Below are 17,465 nucleotides of genomic sequence, written 5' to 3'. Positions count from 1 at the left end.
TCTTAAGGACACTATTGCAAAGAAATGAATGCAATATACCTATCCAGAAGCATTTCCTTGCTTTCTGATTTAAATAAGCTAGCTTCTCCATTTGCATGACCTCACCTTCTGGCTGCTACAAATCACTGAGTGAAAAGAGGGCCATGACTACAGTTACTATAACATCAACAACTATTGAGAAGAGCCTGCAACTACAACTCCTTGGGCGTTTACATGCATGTAAAATACTTTTGTCTTGCTAGGATTACATTTTAATTACATAATATCCCTCAAACAATGTATCTTCTTTTTAGCCCTGTTAACCAGAACAGAGTCCCAGATATTTTGTTGCAAACATTTATCTACAAATGTCCCATTTGGTATTTCTTATTAACAAGTGGTCAATAAGCAATTAAAATACACAAATATTTAGAAAACAAGAGTGTTTTATTACTAAAATCTGAAAAGAAAACTTGAGGCTCTTTTTCCTCCCTCAAAATTACAATAATTACAAAGACAAAAGAAGACACCCATTTCCCCCACCAACTGCTTTTCAAATTGTTATCCAGCTAAAAATTGGGTAAATCATAGAAGGCATTTTTTCTGAACCTTACTAATGTTTCAAGTGAACTGGAGTTGGGGGTGGAAGGAAACACAGCAGACAGTACTGAGGACTTTGAACACAAGATCTCATGTATTTTAGGCAAGGCCTCTATCACTTAGCTACATTCCTAGCCCAAATATAACTCTCTTTTTAAAACATTATATCCAACAAACATCTAGCAAAGGGCCACATAATTACTTAATTGGTGATAATTACTTTGGATATAACTTTGAAACCCATTTTCTTTCTTCTTTTTTGGGGGGGAGAGGGTGGTGAGAGGGTAAAGGCAACCATACCTTTTTCTCTCAACAACTTTTTCTTTTCTTTTTTTTCCCTTGATCTGCAACCAAGTACTCAAGAAAGACTCCAAAAAGTGGGTTGAATTGTCTATGCTTTGAATATTTGATCCAAATGGTCAGGATAATAACAGGTAAGTATATCCCAAAAGGCTGAAAAGAATCAGTATTTGGGTCTCAACTCTTAAAAAAAAAAACAAAAAAAACACTCAATCTGTGCAGTGAAATAAGATTCCACACACCATCCTTAATAACATGTCAATTATTAGCTGGGAGCCATGGCACACACCTGTAATCTCAGTGACTCAGGAGGCTGATGTGGGAGGATCCCAAGTTCAAAGCCAGCCTCAGCAACCTAGCGAGGGCCTAAACAAGTGAGCAAAACCCTGTCTCAAAATAAAAAGGGCTGGGGAATGTGGCTCAGTGATTAAGACCCTTGGGTTCAATCCCTGGTACCAAAAAAATATATATCCTAATGTAATTTTATTACTCCAAAACAGGACTGCCTACCACTAACTGAAGATTCTATTCCATTTATTTCTAGTACCAAAAACAAAATCCAAAAACCAACACACACACACACACACACACACACACACACCCTTCTCCTCCAAAAAAACCTGCTTGTCAATTATTGCTCTTCATAGATGCACTTACAAATCTGGGACATTTTCTTTTGTTTTTAAACCAACCTGCAGAGCCTCGACATCCTGAAGCCAGTCTCTGGCTTTTTGCACTGAATCTTTCAGGGCTGCACCATTGGGCAGATATGCGGGGATCTCCTCGATCTCCTTTACAGCTGTAGCAAGGCTGTTCAACGAATGCCGTGGTCTACATAAATTAAACAAAAAGGCTTCTCAGCATTTTCTATGAAGGTTCATTTTTCTTATGGTTACTAAAAATGCTAAAAAAAAAACCCCTCATTTTAAAAAATAAGAAATTAAGTATGGCAAATAAATCTGCAAATGGCACTGGTTATTAGATATAAAATTAAATTTTAATTGCTGTATAATCACAAATAGGATTAAAAAGCAAATGACTCAATAAAGCATTTAAGCTCTACTTGGACCTGATCTTATGATGGTATAAACTCAAACTTTCATCTGCACAAGGTAAACAACTTACTGACAGACATCTCTTCTACGTTAAACTAGATAAACTGTCAAAATTCAGAGTTTCACTAAGGACAAAGTGAAATTCTACAAGATATTAACACATTCAAAGCAGAGTACCAAAACCATCTAGGTCTATAACCTAGATAATTTCAATGCTTTATGTTGTCAAGAGGACCAACAAAAATCGATCAGAAAAAGCAAGAGTAGGAAAGAAGCTTCATTCTCTCTTCTCCCTCAGATGGTTAGCCTGTGTACAATCTAAATCTAAACCTCAAAAACAGATAAAGTATCCTGAATTACTAAATCAACAGCACAAAATGTACAGTCCTGTTTCTATAGAAAAGCTGCATTATCTACATGTTATCTCTCAGCTACTTCTCTTAAGACTTCCTGACACCCCGCTTATTGGTTTAAACATTTCCACCTATTTGTAAACGTGTTCTTCTCTTGAAGACAGTCTCATTGGGATCCAGAAAAATTTCATTAAATCTTATCCCTAGAAGAGGTAGTTCATTTAAATCATTCATTTCATCATGAGTAAAATAAAAAATAATAATAATATTCTTCACCCAAGTTGCAAAGTAGGCCAAAATATCTAAGCTATTTCCACATGTATTCTATATGCATTTTAGCAACTGAACACTTGAAAAATGCCAACAACTATGCTCTCTATGCTTTAAAATGTAACTATCATTCAACCTTCCCCAAGATAGGGATATGGGTTTACTTTTTTTTACCTGGCCTTGAGAAGACTCTTGGCTTTGTCATCCCAGTGCTCTGACACTGTAAGCAGTTCTTGCAGCCGGGCCATAGCTTTCTCCACTGCCGAATATGGGGCCAGCCCCACTCCCAGGTCTATGAGACGTCTCATATCATCTAAAGTAAGGGAGCTGGGATCTAGATAAGCTTGCTGCACTTCTTCTAGCCAACGGGCCTGCTCCAGGCGTATCCGCATCTCAGCAAGCTGTGGAAGTTCAACGTCAAATTCAAAGCTAACATCTAGCAAGTCCTGTAGCTCAGCAGCACTAGGCATTTCCTCAGAGAGTAGTTTCTGGCTGTGTTGTTGGAAGTCTTCTACACGGTTCAAGAGATCCTAAAAGGAAAAAAGCAAACAAAAACAAATTGCATTTGGTGCAAATGCAACAAATTATAAGCTGTCCCACCAAAGTAGTAATTTCAAAGCCAGACATGGTGGTGTACACCTGTAACCCAGCAAATTGGGAGGCTGAGGCAGGAGGATCCCAAGTTCAAGGCCAGCTTGAGCAACTCAGCAAGGTCCTAAACAACTAAACAAGAACCTATCTGGAATAAAAAAAAATAAGGGCTTGGGATATGACTCAGTGGTTAAACACCCTTGAGTTTAATTGCTAATAAATAAACAAGTAATTTCAGGAATTGGCTTCTTTCAGACTTAGAATCTTTAATTCACATTCAATGTGATCCTCTGCCATCATCCCTCCTTGATTTTACTAATAATATAAGTAAATGAGGCAACTAACATAAGCCAACTGTAGCAAGTTTCTTGCTAAAACAAGAGACTATGTTTTTTAAAACAAAAAACAAAAAAAACCTTACACCAACTGTAAGAACTAGCTGGTGGTCACTTTCAAAATAAAAATTTTGAATTTTATCTCTCTTCTACAGACATTATAATTTCTTTATGCACACACAATTTTAATGTATATTAAAATTTATTTGAAATAAATGAACAAAGTAATTAGGAAAGAGAATTTAATGATTTAAGTTTATTTACAGAACACAGAATTAATAATGTACTCCCACACATCCTCTATAATTACCTTTAGCAGTGGTGTTTGACTGAGGACACATGGAAGAGCATACAACTGTGTCACAAATTGTCGGAGTTCATTCACTGTCAACTGATTTTGGGATTTTCCTCCACCAGATCGATATCTGCAAAAGAAAAACCCAAGGAAGCTGTATGAGAACCTTATTCACCACTCACAGGTTCCAATGTCAAAGAAATCTGGGACAGAAGGAAAAATCAGTTAAAACAGGTTTCCAAGTTTAGGTGACAAAAATGATCAGAAGTACATACCTAGTTTGCCTTTTGCCATTAAGCAACTGCTGGGCAACAGAGGCACACTTTTCTGCATCTTGTGTGACTAAGCGAAGGTGACGCAAAAGATCATTATCTGGGAATTTCTTCATTTCCGATTCTTCAATTAAAGACTTAAAGCTGACAAGACCTAGGAATAAAGAAAAAAGACACCTTTTTTATAATCATTATATTTATTAGTACTGTCATAGAACTGAAGGAGAGATTGCTTGAGAGATTGCTTTTATCTACTCTTATCTATAAATATAACTTGAACACTATTGTAATGGTCATTAATAAATTTGTTCATTTGAAGTGGGCATAGTGGCATAAGCCTGCAATCCCAGCAACTTGAGAAAAGCTGAGGCAGGAGGGCTGCAAGTTCAAGACCAGCCTCAGCAATTTAGTGAGGCCCTAAGCAACTTAGTGAGACTATCTGAAAATAAAACATAAAAAGGGGGGTTGAAGATGTGGGTCAGTGTTTCGATGCCATTGGTATCAATCCCCAATACCAAAACGTAAAAAGAAATTGATTACTTAAATAAACTTATTCATTTGAGGGGGGGGGGGGGCAGCTGGGCAAGAAACTGACTGGCAGGGGTGCAGTGCAGGAGGTACTGGGGATTGAACCCAGTGCCTCACACATGTGAGACAAGGGCTCTACCAATAAATTACAATCCCAGCCCTCTAATCCTAATCCCTTTTTGATTTTGAGACACAGTCTCACTTAGGCTAGCCTCAAACTTGTGATACTCCTATCTCAGACTCCCGAGTCACTGAAATTACAGGCATGCACCACCACGCCTGGCTGGAGAAAAAGATTTTAAACAACTGTTTAAAAGTGATCTTCAATATGAAAATATTAAGATCTACTCAAGGTGGTGCACTCCTGTAATCCCAGCAATTTAGGAGACGGAGGCAGGAGGACTCTAAGTTCAAGACCAATGTGGACTACTTAGCAAGACCCTATCTCAAAGGAAGAAAATAAAAAGATAGGGATATAGCTCAGTGTGCTAAAGTGCCTCTAGCTTCAATACCACAAAATAATAAATAAATAAATAAATAAAAGCTTTCCCAAGATTCTGTGTGAAATGTAAAATGCTTTCATCTCTGAAATGCTTTCATCTCTGAAACAAAGAGGTATAAAAGGTTATTGTGTTTCCTAACAATATTGTTAAATAAACTATCAAGCACAATTCATATATTAAGTTATCACTTTTGATGTAAGGGCATCTGCTTTATTCACTCTTTGGTTTTAAATGCGTTGCCAATGTTCTAGAAACCTGGCTGCACAGAGGTGGTAACCAAGGATGACTTCAGCTCTTTCTAATAATCTGTTTTGTTGATAACTTTAAGTTGCCTGCATCACAATCAGCCCCAATTTGGTATTCAGCAAGCCCCACTTTCTGTGCCACATACTTTTCTTCTTATTGATTTTTGCCTCCAAAGCTTCGTTCACATTCAAGGCCCATTCATTATAAGATTCTGCTCGAAGCTTCAATGCATTCATCATAGGGTAGAGATCATCCAGAGTATATCGATAACTGGAAAAAGAATACCAGACAGCTTTGAGACACATGGCTCTGGAGAAAACTTAATATTTTATACTTACCATTTTAGCCCGAAAACAAGGAGATCACTGAGCTTTTAGTAAAGATTCCATGCTTTTCATAAAGGGGGGAAAATCATTCCTCTTACTTACCGCAGTTTATATTTATAAGGAGGACAGGAACACAATTCCTTTACATGATGCAAGCAAACAAGCAGGCCAGGTTTACAAGAGCAGGAGATGGCAGACATGAAGCATGTTGTTTTGCATTTTATACACTGTCGCTCATCATCTGGCAACAACTCAAAATCCATTCTCTCCGAATCAATTACTCCCTAAAATGAAGTAGACTTTAGAGACTTTTAAAGGACAATAATCTCCTTGCCCCCAAGACTAAACGAAAAAAAAAAAAAAAAGTCTTACCAAAATACAGAAGCAGGGCAAAAATGTGTGGAATACAAAGTAACAAGGACCTCCACCTTTTTTAATAAGGTAAGGTCTTATGTTTGGCTTTTCTGATCTAAGTATAAAAACAGAATGACTAACAATGAGTAGCTGCTTATCACTCCAAAATGGCCTTGTCCATGTCTTCAGCAAAGATGGGGATTAAAAAAAATAGATAAGCTTTCTATTTATGAGAAAATGCTACATAGAGCTTCATAGTGATATTCCTAGATAATCTATAAAAAGAATAAAAATAAAAGAGCAAGTGGGAAAGATACCCAAGTAGTAACTGTTTACTAAGTGGTCTCTTAATTTTTTACAGAAAAAGTTATATGCAGTGATATCATTATCTCATGAGGTTATAAAATGTGTGTAATAGAAGAGACTGTAACTTCAAAGTAAGACTCTCAAGGGAAAATAGTCTTAAGCAGTGAATTTCACCTATATTCTACGTCATCCAATTTTTAGAGGGCCCTTGTGGGATGTATCTTTTGCCACTCAAAGCCTAAACTCTACCACCTATTCTAATTATCTGCTTCTAGATCCAAATCCAACATGAAAATGCCAGTCCTGGTTATGACAATTTATGAGCCTTCTGTTTTATTTTAAACTTTTGGCTATTTCACTTCTAACAAATATATTGACCAACAAAAACAAGGAGAGTAAGGAAAATGCTAATTAATGTTTTTTTTTAAATATGTAATTCTTTTGTCTTACATCTATAATTGAGAATGTCATGAATGGAGACAGTTAAAATTTTTTGTTTAAAATGAGATTAGCTACAATTACTAATGTATGAGCTTAGCAGGTCACTTAAATCCTCTGGGCATAGTTTTCCCCAACTATAAAGTATCAGGGGAAGGTAGATATCCTGCAACTAATTTATTATGGACGTCAGAGAGTCAACATTTCAGCATACACCCAAAAAAGGCACATTTTTAAAAAATTAACTAAATTCTACTTGAAGACTTGTCCCCAAATATATCCATTAAAAATCTACTAGAGGGACTGGGGATGTGGCTCAAGCGGTAGCACGCTTGCCTGGCATGCGTGCGGCCCGGGTTCGATCCTCAACACCACATACAAACAAAGATGTTGTGTTCGCTGAAAACTAAAAATTAAATATTAAAATTCTCTCTCTTTAAAAAAAAAATATAAAGGCTCTTTGACAGCCTATACTTGTACAGTTGTTTTTTTTTTTTTTTTTTAAATCTACTAGAGAGCTGGGGTTGTGGCTCAGTGGTAGAATGCTTGCTTCGCACGTGTGAGGCACTGAGCTCGATCCTCAGCACCACATAAAAAGATAAACAAAAAAGGTACTAAAAAAATCTACTAGAAATTGCCAGGCTCAGTGGTGCACGCCTGTAATCCTAGTGGCTTGGAAGGCTGACAGAGGAGAATCGTGAGTTCAAAGCCAGCCTAGGCAACACAATGCGCTAAGCAACTCAGTTGAGACCCTGTCTCTAATATAAAATAGGGCTGGGCTCAGTGGCTGAGTGGCTCAGTGGCTGAGTGTCCCTGAGTTCAATCCTGATACCCCACCCACCCTACCCCACCCCCCAAAAAATCTACTAGAAATTAAAAGTGAGTTTAATGAGGTTGCAGAATACATCAGTTGTATTTTTACATGTTAGCAATTAGAAAATAAAAAAATTTTAAAGTGCCACTTATAATAATGCCAAAAAAGAGAAAAACATAACTATACCATGTTCATGAACTAAAAGACTCAGTATTGTTAAAAGTATCAATTATCCCCAAACTATTTATAGGTTTAATAAAGTCCCAAACAAAATCCTAATGAGTCATTCTGGTAGAAATCAATCAGCTAATTCAAAGAAAATAAAAGAGACAAAACTATTTTTAAAATAAAGAACAAAGTTGTAAACCAGGCAAAGTGGTGCACACCTGTAATCCCAGAAACTTGGGAGGATGAATAAAGGGGACTGCAAGTGAGACCTTGGCTCAGAATTCAAAATATATAGGGGCTGGTGATGTGGCTCAGTGTTAAAATGTTTCCCGAGCATTCACCCTGGGTTGAACCCCCAGCCCCCAGTAGGGGAGACAGGGGTGGTTTTTGTAAGATACAAGATTTTAAAACTTCTTAGAAAATTACAATAATGAGAAGCATATGGCATTAGCAATAGGACAGATGTACATATGTATGAAGTGATTTTCAACCAATATGCCAAGGTAACAATGAACAGATACTTTTTTTAAAATATGATGCTGGAACAACTAGACATCCGCATGAAAAAAAAAATTAACTTTGACCAATACCTTATCACACAACAAAAATTACTTGAAATGGATCAAAGGCCTAAATATAGTCTTCAAACTATAAGATTCTAGCCAGGAGTGGTGGCACACGTTTATAATCCAGCCACTCAGGAGACTGACAGGAGAATCTAAAGTTCAAGACCAGTCCCAGCAACTCAACAAAAAACCCTGTCTTGCGGGGGGGGGGGGAGGGGTAGTGCTGGGGATGCAGCAAAGTTTTTTGTTTTGTTTTTTTTTTAAAGTAGGACCCATACCCCCAACCACAACATGATCTACAAAAGGAAGAAATCTGGCTGGGGATATAGCTCAGTTGGTTGAGTGCACAAAACCCTGGATTCAATCCCTAGCACAACAACAAAGGAAGAAATAAAATGGACTTCATCAAAATGAATACCTTCTATTCTATGAAAGACAGTGCTAGGAGAACCAAAGATAAACCAGACTGGGAGAAAATATTAGCAGAACACTTATCTGATAAAGGACTGGTATACAGAATATATAATGCACTCTTAGAACAATCTTATTTAATAAATAAAAAGGGCCTAATATGGGCTGGGGTTGTGGCTCACTGTGAGGCACTGGGTTTTATCCTCAGCACCACTTAAAAACAAATAAAATAAAAGGTATTATGTCCATCTACAATTAAAAATATTTTAAAGGAGGGGTACAAACATTTGAACATAAAGATAAATAGGTAGCAAATAAGTCCACAATAAGATAGGCAATAAATAAAAACAAAAATGATATATTACTATACATCTACTAGAATGGCTTTCAAGGAAATTAAATACACTAAAAACGACTTCTTAAAGTGTGTAACTTATTAAAGTTACACCCGGATGACATGCAATTAGGTGAGGAGAAACCTTACCAATTTACGAACAGTCTCCCTTAAGGCTTTCTCATCTTCAATCATAATGGCCATGTCTTTCTGAACAGTTGAAGCCACTACAACATCTAGTACATCAGCCTTAGACGCCATCTTACATATCATCTCATCATGGGAAAACACACAGTAACGGTGAAGCAGGCGGTAATGCTCCACACACTGTCTGCCCAATGGCAGCTGAAAGAAAGGAGGAGACGGGGTAAAAATGAGAGTTCATAACCCACTTGAATCAAAGTGTGAAATATGATATATCAAGAACTATGTAATGTTTTGAACAACCAACAATAAAAATTAAAAAAGAAAGAAAGGAGGAGATACATTCATCTTCTATTTCCCAAAACTTCTAACTTGTACTATCAATTAATCAAATGTCGCATTCTGGGTTAAAACATTTATCAACTCTAAAACCAGACTAAGATACCAAGACTAGACCCAGACCTTATATATCTTTGCATCTCAAAGATCTGGCATATTGGGTACCTTAGTTGAAAAGTGGTATTAAAAATGGGAGTTCATAACCCACTTGAATCAAAGTGTGAAATATGATATATCAAGAACTATGTAATGTTTTGAACAACCAACAATAAAAAATTAAAAAAAAAAAAAATCACCAAATATCACACTATAAAATATCACACTAGCATGTATGAAGGCAATGGAATCTCAGCACCACATATTTAAAAAAAAAAAAAGGTCCATCAACAACTAAAATATACTTTTTAAAAATATTCAACTTTATAACTAAAGGAAACCAAATGTGTCAGTAAATTGCAAAAACTGTGGATAATTTAAACCAGTATGGACAAAGTTCCAGACTAGAGTTGCAGAATATTAATCAATACCTCCTCTTTCTTCATTAAGTCAGGATACTGAAGAGGCTAAAGAAGATCACTTGAGCCCTGGAACTTGGGGTGAGCCTGGGCAACATAGCTAAACCCCATCTCAAAAGAACAATAATCAAAAACAAAAAACAAACAAAAAAAAAGTCACAACAACAACAAAAAATAAAGTCTTGCTACAAAAGAAAGAAAAAGTTAGTGGAATTAAATAATGTGATTATATTACATATGCTTGATTTACAATGTGGTACTAAGAGCCTTATCTCTTTATGGACTGGAAAACAATTTGCAGACTGTCCAGCTGAACATCAACGGGTTATAGTAACAATACACAGGGCAGATTTGAAAGCATTATATTCCATTTCCACAGTTAGAAAAAGCTCACTAATTTGTAATTACATACCCAGTCAACAGTGCAGAAGTTAACAGCCTCAGCAAAATTAAACCCTTGGTTAAAACCACTGTGGTAAGCTCTTGGAAATGTAATCACAAACTCCCCAGCACACTGATTCGTTCGATAAACCTAAAAAGACAGATAATTAGAGATTTTTGAGGTTCTCAATTACAGTCTCACCAAAGATAATTTGGACATAAACTATTAGGTGATTCTCCAAAACATGAAGCTTTCTGCCAGTTAAAACTGAGGAAAAAAAGAAAAGAAAAATTATAGATAGAATGTCACCTAATTTCTGCCACAAGATGGAGCAGTACCCCAGGCTACCATAGTTAGTTACTCTGAACAAAAAATATGGCTTCCAATACAAAACTTTGACCACATCCAGGATCAAGACACATTTTTCTAAATACAGCTACCATAAAGAATATCCTACTGAGGATGATGGCGAATACCAGTAATCCCATTATCTCAGAAGGTTGAGGCAGGATGATCACAAATTCAAGGGCAGACTCTGGAAGGCAAGCAAATTGGCAAGACCCTGTCTCAAAATTTAAAAAAAAATTAAAAAATTTAAAAATAAAAGGGTTGGGGATGTGGCTCAGTGGTTAAGCATCCCTGATATCATTTAAAAAAAAAAAAATCCTAATGTAATTTCATTACCCCCAAACAGGATAACCTACCACCAGCTGAAGATTCTATTTCAAGAATATCATAAAAGGGCTGGGGTTGTGGCTCCGTGGTAGAGCGCTCGCCTAGCTCGTGGGAGGCCCTGGGCTTGATCCCAGCACCACATAAAAACAAATAAAGACATTGTGTCCAACTACAATTAAAAAATAAATATTTTTTTTTTAAAAAAGGAATCTCATACAGAGCTCTTCCTGATTTGGATCTCAAATTTACTTCCTATCATTCCACTCTTCGGATTAACCAAACACCAAAAGCACCTGTATTATTCAAGGCACACACCTTTTACACTGAACTTACATAAAAGCACACAGCTTTTTAAGACTCTATATCTCGAATTTATGGTTGTTCCAACTATGGTCAAGACCCAAAAAAAGACCCCAAAAAATCAGAAAATTCTAGTGATGGGGTCCAGACATATGCATGGTAATGACTCTTATTAGGGTTCTCATAAAGACTGTCTGTATCACATGAGCAAAATCCTTTCTATCTGAACTACTTTCTTCCTCTCCTACTCTTTGCCAAACACTTATAAGCAGAAGTTCCAACTCCTACTTCAGATGGCATCTAATTTATAAGCCCTTTCTGAATCTCAATAGTCTACTTGACACTAACAAACCACACCACCCTTTCCATTTTCTACATAAACTTTGCCCCTTTTTTCCCCTTAAATTGTGAATCCCTATTGCACAGGAGTTCATTCATCTATTTTTTGTTTGGGGTACGGGGCATTAAACTCAGGGGTGCAAATTGGCAAGACCCTTTTATTTTTGAGACAAGGTGTCTCACTAAGCTGCTTGGGACCTCACTAAATTGCTGAGGCTGGCTTTGAACTTGTGATCCTCCAGCCTTAGCCTCCTGGATCACTGGGATTATAGGTGTGAGTCACTGCACCCAGCTTATTCATCTACTTCTGTAGGTCCAGAATGTAGTCTTGCATGATTGGCTCAAATACTAAAGAACTAGAGCCAAGTCTTGCATTGAGCAAGCTACTTTTGACAAATGGGGCAAGACCAATCCACATGGTAGGGGGTGGGGGAGGGGGCAGGGATCAATGAGCAAAGTACTAACAATGAAAGTATGGAAGAATTTTGGTACTTATTGGTCATTATTTTATCAGTTATAGCCCATGCATAACTTATGATACCTCAATGAAATGTCTTTTCAGTCTATTCCCACTGACTAACTAACCTGTGAAGCCAAAACACATAAAATTTAGGTCACAGCAAGATCAAGAATTCACTTTAGGGCTGGGGTTGTAGCTAAGTCACAGAGCATTTGCCTAGCGCATGTAAGGTATTGAATTCAATCCTCAGCACCACATATAAATAAATAAGTAAAACAAAGGTATTGTGTTCATCTACAACTAAAAAAAAATAAAAATAATTCATTTTAACACTATTAGTCTATCATTTACATTTTATTTAGCTAATTAGGATAGACTCTTCAATTCCATACATCTCAATATAGACTCCCAGGCTGGGGATATGGCTCAGTTGGTAGAGTGCTTGCCTTGCATACACAAGTGCAAAAGGCCCTGGGTTCAATCCCAAGCACCAAAAAAAAAAAAAAAAAAATCAATATAGACTCCCAAAATATCTTCAGAGTATTCTCCAAAAGAAAGTAAGCATATGAATGTTACTTTATGTAACAGCAATCTCAGAGAAAATATCCCCAGCACCTTCCAAGTCAAGACTGGGAGCCCTGAACAAGCTCAAGACCTAGAAGTAAATTTTCACTTAAAATAAAACTTGGGGGTAGGGGTACAATATAAATAATTTCTATCAAGAATGACACTTTGGTTCACCATTCAAAATGAAGATCATATAGATTCAATATAATTATTTTTTCAAATAGGGACAGAATATAAAGAATTCTAACACCTCTCTATAACAAAATTTAGCCATTTTCATAGTAAACTATGTATACTGACAGATCATTTAAGTTTTCGTTTTAGGGCTGGGGTTGTGGCTCAGCAGTAGAGTGTGCAAGGCCTTGGGTTTGATCCTCAGCACCACATAAAAATAAATAAATAAAGGTATTGTGTCCAACTACAACTAAAAAATATTTTTAAAAAAGTTTGTTTTATTGACTGTAAGACTGAAGTCATAAACAAAAATTCAGTCTAGAACATATTAGTGGTGAGAGTTGCACAACCTATGAATATACTAAAGCCACTGAATGAACAATAAGAAAAAAAGAAAAATATCACACACTTTTTTTTTTTTTGCAAAGCAAGGCCATTCAGTTATCCAGGTATTAGCTGCAACAAATCAGTTTTCTGTGGTATTTGAGTGACTACCCCCACTGGGTTAATGCTATATATACAGTACCAACTTGCATCAAGCACCTGTTTCTGCTATGAAGTATCCTATGGAAAACAGGTAACCAAATCAACTTCATTAAAAAGTAAATAATAGAGAATAAGAAAAGTGGTGAATTAGTAAGTCTGAGTGATAGGAGGATTAACCAGAACATACAGGCACTTCATGAGTCATCAGGGTATTGGGGTTCATGATGGTCACAAGCTGATGGAGGAGATCTGGTTGGGACACAAAGAGCTCTGGAGCTAGTTTCTTCATTACATTTTCTAGCTGCTCAGCAGCATACCCTGGGACTCCATACCAGGTTTTTGGCTCACCCCTGGAAAGAGATTATAAAAATAAATCAATCTGCAATACCAACACAAAACAAAATGTTAATCAGTTCATATTTTTCAGACCTTGCTGTGTAAGACTTAGTTACAAAGGAATGTTCAAACTGAGGAAGTATCATTATAAATGTAATCTGAACATATGTAATGCATTTTCTACCTTCAAGTATAAGTGTTAAGCATGAGACTTTCTAGCTGAGGTCCATTCCTCTCCCAGCTCCCACTTTTAACTAACCCTTTAAAAAATGCAGATATCTAGAATTTTTAATAATATAAGGGATCTACAGGATATGAAGTTCCACAGTTTCCTACTGCAACTGACAAGAGATGGCAACTCTCCATCTTCCTCTTCCCTTGCCCATTCTGACAGATGAGGTTAAATCAAAAATGATAAGGCAATTAGCACTTCTAAAGAGCTCTTATTCTTCAAAGCATTTTAAATTGTCAACCAATTAATCTGTAACATCCCTGTGAGGTATGATAAATATCATCTTCACTTTACAGCTGGGAGTAATTGCCCAGGGAAGAAGAACTGATGCTATACATATATATGCCATCTCTTCTTTCTTGTGGTACATTCTTGAATTCCTTATATAAGGATTTAAGTGAATTATGAATCTTCAAATATTTTTATATTTAGAAGCAAGATGAATAAAGGGGGAAAAACAGATGTGAAGAAATGGCTTTGAGAGTAGAGGTAAAGAAGTCCAAGTATCTGCATCCACAAAATTCAGACACAAGGATGAGGTTCCCTCAAAGTGTTGTGGTGACAGAATTCCACCCAACAAAAAGGAAGCTGGCATCCCAAGGACCTGGAAGATACTATGTACCTATAGCCTGCCTCTATTCCCAAATTGCCACTGAATGCAATTTTCTATAGGAAAGTATAGTCCAAAGCTTTTTTAACCATTCTATGAGTAAAAACTTACTCACTTCAAAGAATAACTATCCTGTCCCCAGAAACAGGCTACACTTCTCAGGCTACAGTGTACAATTTAGAGGATCCATGTACTTCTAGGAAGCTTTACAAACTAGTACTGCCTTAATAGGATGCCTATTGTAATAGCGGTGAAAAAAACTAGCTCGTCAGTCTTCAAACATAGCTGAGACATATTTAAGAGGAACAGAAAGTTTTTCTACCCGGTTTACATACTGCTTATACTTTCTATGTGGGATTTCTCACCAGTGCAGGTAGTTGATGGAATAGCTCCAATGGTCTTCAATATGCCAACAGAATGAAGAAAAGCACATTCCCACATACAACCAAGGGAGTTTCATGCCACATATATCAGCAGTAATGTGGGCAAGGACAGACTGCTCCATCACTGGCATATTGTTCAAATTCCAGCCACTATCAAGATATTCCTAAAAATAAGAAAAATGAGGGTAAAGTTTTAGCTGTACCATGCTAATACTTTAGAATTCTGTTTCCAAAGGCTGTCTGGAAAATAATTTCCTTCAAAATAAAAGGGAGTGGGAAGTAGAGGGGTCAACATGCTCAATTTTAGGATGCCTGTAGATTAGTTCTGCCTCGTTTAAAGCTTTATATAAATGGACTTGTTCCAGGATTGGTGGAAAAGGCTGTAATCCCAGTGACTCAAGAGGCTGCTGCAGGAAGATTGCAATTTCAAAGCCAGTCTGGGCAACTTAACAAGACCCTGGATACAGAGATACTAAAGTTCAAAAGTAGGCAAAGTAATCTACGGTATCGGAAGTCAGAATAGTGGTTATCCTGAAAGAGGTAAAGTAATGAAGGAGAGAGGGCAAAGGGGGAGTTTCGGCGGGGGGTAATCTTAATTCTTATTCGACTGCTGGTTACATGGGTGTGCTTAGTTTGTGAAAATTCATTAAGCTATAGATATAGGATTACCCATTTCCTGTGTGTGTTAGAATATATTTATATATTTATTTATTCTTTTTTTGTTACTTCCTAACAGGATAGAAATAAAATTTTTTTTAGAAACCTGATGGTGTAGAAAGCAATAGACTCATAGACATAAATAAATAAACAAAACTCTTAGATTTTCTTCAGAAGGAGAAATTAAATTATACAATCTGAAGGCAAAGTTATTTTCCCTTATCACCATGATATAAAATGTAGTGGTACAGTTAGGACTAGAATTGTTCTATTGTCTTCCAACTTTTCTTGAAATCACTAAGAATCTGATAATTAAGGATCTGCTGAAAGTAATCATAAATTACTTCAAGAACCAAACAGAATTTCAATAAGTACTTAAACTTTCAAGCCACATACATGGACTTTCATTTTTTATAATAAGGATGCTGGAGTTGGGGGGTGCTGGCTGGGGTTGTGGCTCAGCAGTAGAGCCCTCGCCTCGCATGTGCAAGACCCTGGGTTCGATCCTCAGCACCACATAAAAATAAGTGAAATAAAGGTTTAAAACAAATGATCTCCATTAAAAAGTAATAATAATAAGGATGCTATTAATCCAGTAGCAGGCTCTTTAGATCAAGGATATGCTGAATCATAGCTTTAAATGCACAAGTCTCCCTCAAACTAAAAGTTCCTTCTACATGGGCCTACCTCTTCCTCAGGTGAAAGTTTGATTTTTCCATCTCGAACAGGAAAACCACTTCCAAATTCCTTTGAAGCAATATCAGCTCCATATTCCACTGTGACATCCTCTTCGATAGTGCTTACCAATCGCCAGAATTCTTTCTCAACCAGTTCTGTGGGAACCATCTAAAAATATTAATAATAAGAGGAAAAGGTGAGTTTTCTAACTCATTTACAAACTGCCTATCACTGATGTAACTAGGTAAATTAATGACAGGAATCATGGACCAGACTTCTAAGGGAAGATTCTCTCCATATCATTCCATAATTGATCCCAGGCAATTCAGGAAACATCTTTATTTTCTAAAAGGAATTTTATAATTAAGGAGCATTAAGAGTTGGGTACAATGGTGCAATGCTTATAATCCCAGAGACTCAGAGTCTAAAGCAAAGATTGTAAGTTCCAGGCCAACCTGAGCACCTTTGTGAAATCCTGTCTTAAAATATAAAATACAAAGGGGCCAAGGATGAAGCTCAGTGGTAAGACACGCTGTGTTCCATCCTGGGTACCAAAAAAAAAAGAAAAGAAACAGCAACATAAAAATTAAGAATTCAGGGGCTGGGGATGTGGCTCAAGCGGTAGCGTGCTCGCCTGGCATGCGTGTGGCCCGGGTTCGATCCTCAGCACCACATACAAAGAAAGATGTTGTGTTCGCCAAAAACTAAAATATATATATATATATTTTTTTTAATTCTAAAAAAAAAATTAAGAATTCATGTTCCTCTATCATGAACCTGGCTATGATTATAAAAAGTAGCTAAAGAATGTAAAATGCTGATATTCAAAAATTGGGAATGTTTGTCTTTTCAGAAATGTAGTACACAACTTGGTTGAAGACAGTATAAAAAGAATGGTCATCTGTGTTTAGAATGATGCTTTATACTTCAAGAGGCTTTTGAACACATTGTCTTGAGTCCATCCATTTTTTCTTTTCACTAGATATGACAGAAAGAGTAAAGTAGGCAATGATGATTAAAAAAGAGACAAGGGTGCAGACTATAAACAAAAAGAACAATTAATTTGGGCAGAATGCCCTATAAAAAGGCACCAGATTGTCAAGGATCTGTTGATATCTGATTTCAGTACACAGGCAAGTAAGTA

General features: G+C 36.6%; 1 protein-coding gene across 1 annotated transcript in view; it reads right to left on the bottom strand.

Moving 5' to 3' along the window:
• The window catches only part of Kdm5b (lysine demethylase 5B), a 76,130-nt gene that overhangs the window by 14,063 nt on the left and 44,602 nt on the right, over positions 1-17,465 (bottom strand). The window contains exons 10-20 of the mRNA XM_046463856.2: positions 16,331-16,489; positions 14,969-15,150; positions 13,613-13,775; positions 10,455-10,574; positions 9,195-9,389; positions 5,756-5,937; positions 5,473-5,597; positions 4,054-4,204; positions 3,794-3,908; positions 2,732-3,087; positions 1,572-1,710 (exon numbers count right to left, since the gene is read on the bottom strand). Coding sequence (XP_046319812.1) covers positions 1,572-1,710; positions 2,732-3,087; positions 3,794-3,908; positions 4,054-4,204; positions 5,473-5,597; positions 5,756-5,937; positions 9,195-9,389; positions 10,455-10,574; positions 13,613-13,775; positions 14,969-15,150; positions 16,331-16,489 — 1,887 coding nt within the window. The remainder of the gene's footprint in view (positions 1-1,571; positions 1,711-2,731; positions 3,088-3,793; positions 3,909-4,053; positions 4,205-5,472; positions 5,598-5,755; positions 5,938-9,194; positions 9,390-10,454; positions 10,575-13,612; positions 13,776-14,968; positions 15,151-16,330; positions 16,490-17,465) is intronic.

This window comes from Marmota monax, unplaced genomic scaffold (genome assembly GCF_021218885.2).
Source record: "Marmota monax isolate L192 unplaced genomic scaffold, Marmota_monax_Labrador192_F-V1.1 WCK01_AAM20220418_F8-fsc00099, whole genome shotgun sequence".
NCBI classification, from domain to species: Eukaryota; Metazoa; Chordata; class Mammalia; order Rodentia; family Sciuridae; genus Marmota; species Marmota monax.
The sequence above is the reverse complement of the archived record's forward strand: the minus strand, read 5'-3'. Positions and strand labels throughout refer to the sequence as shown.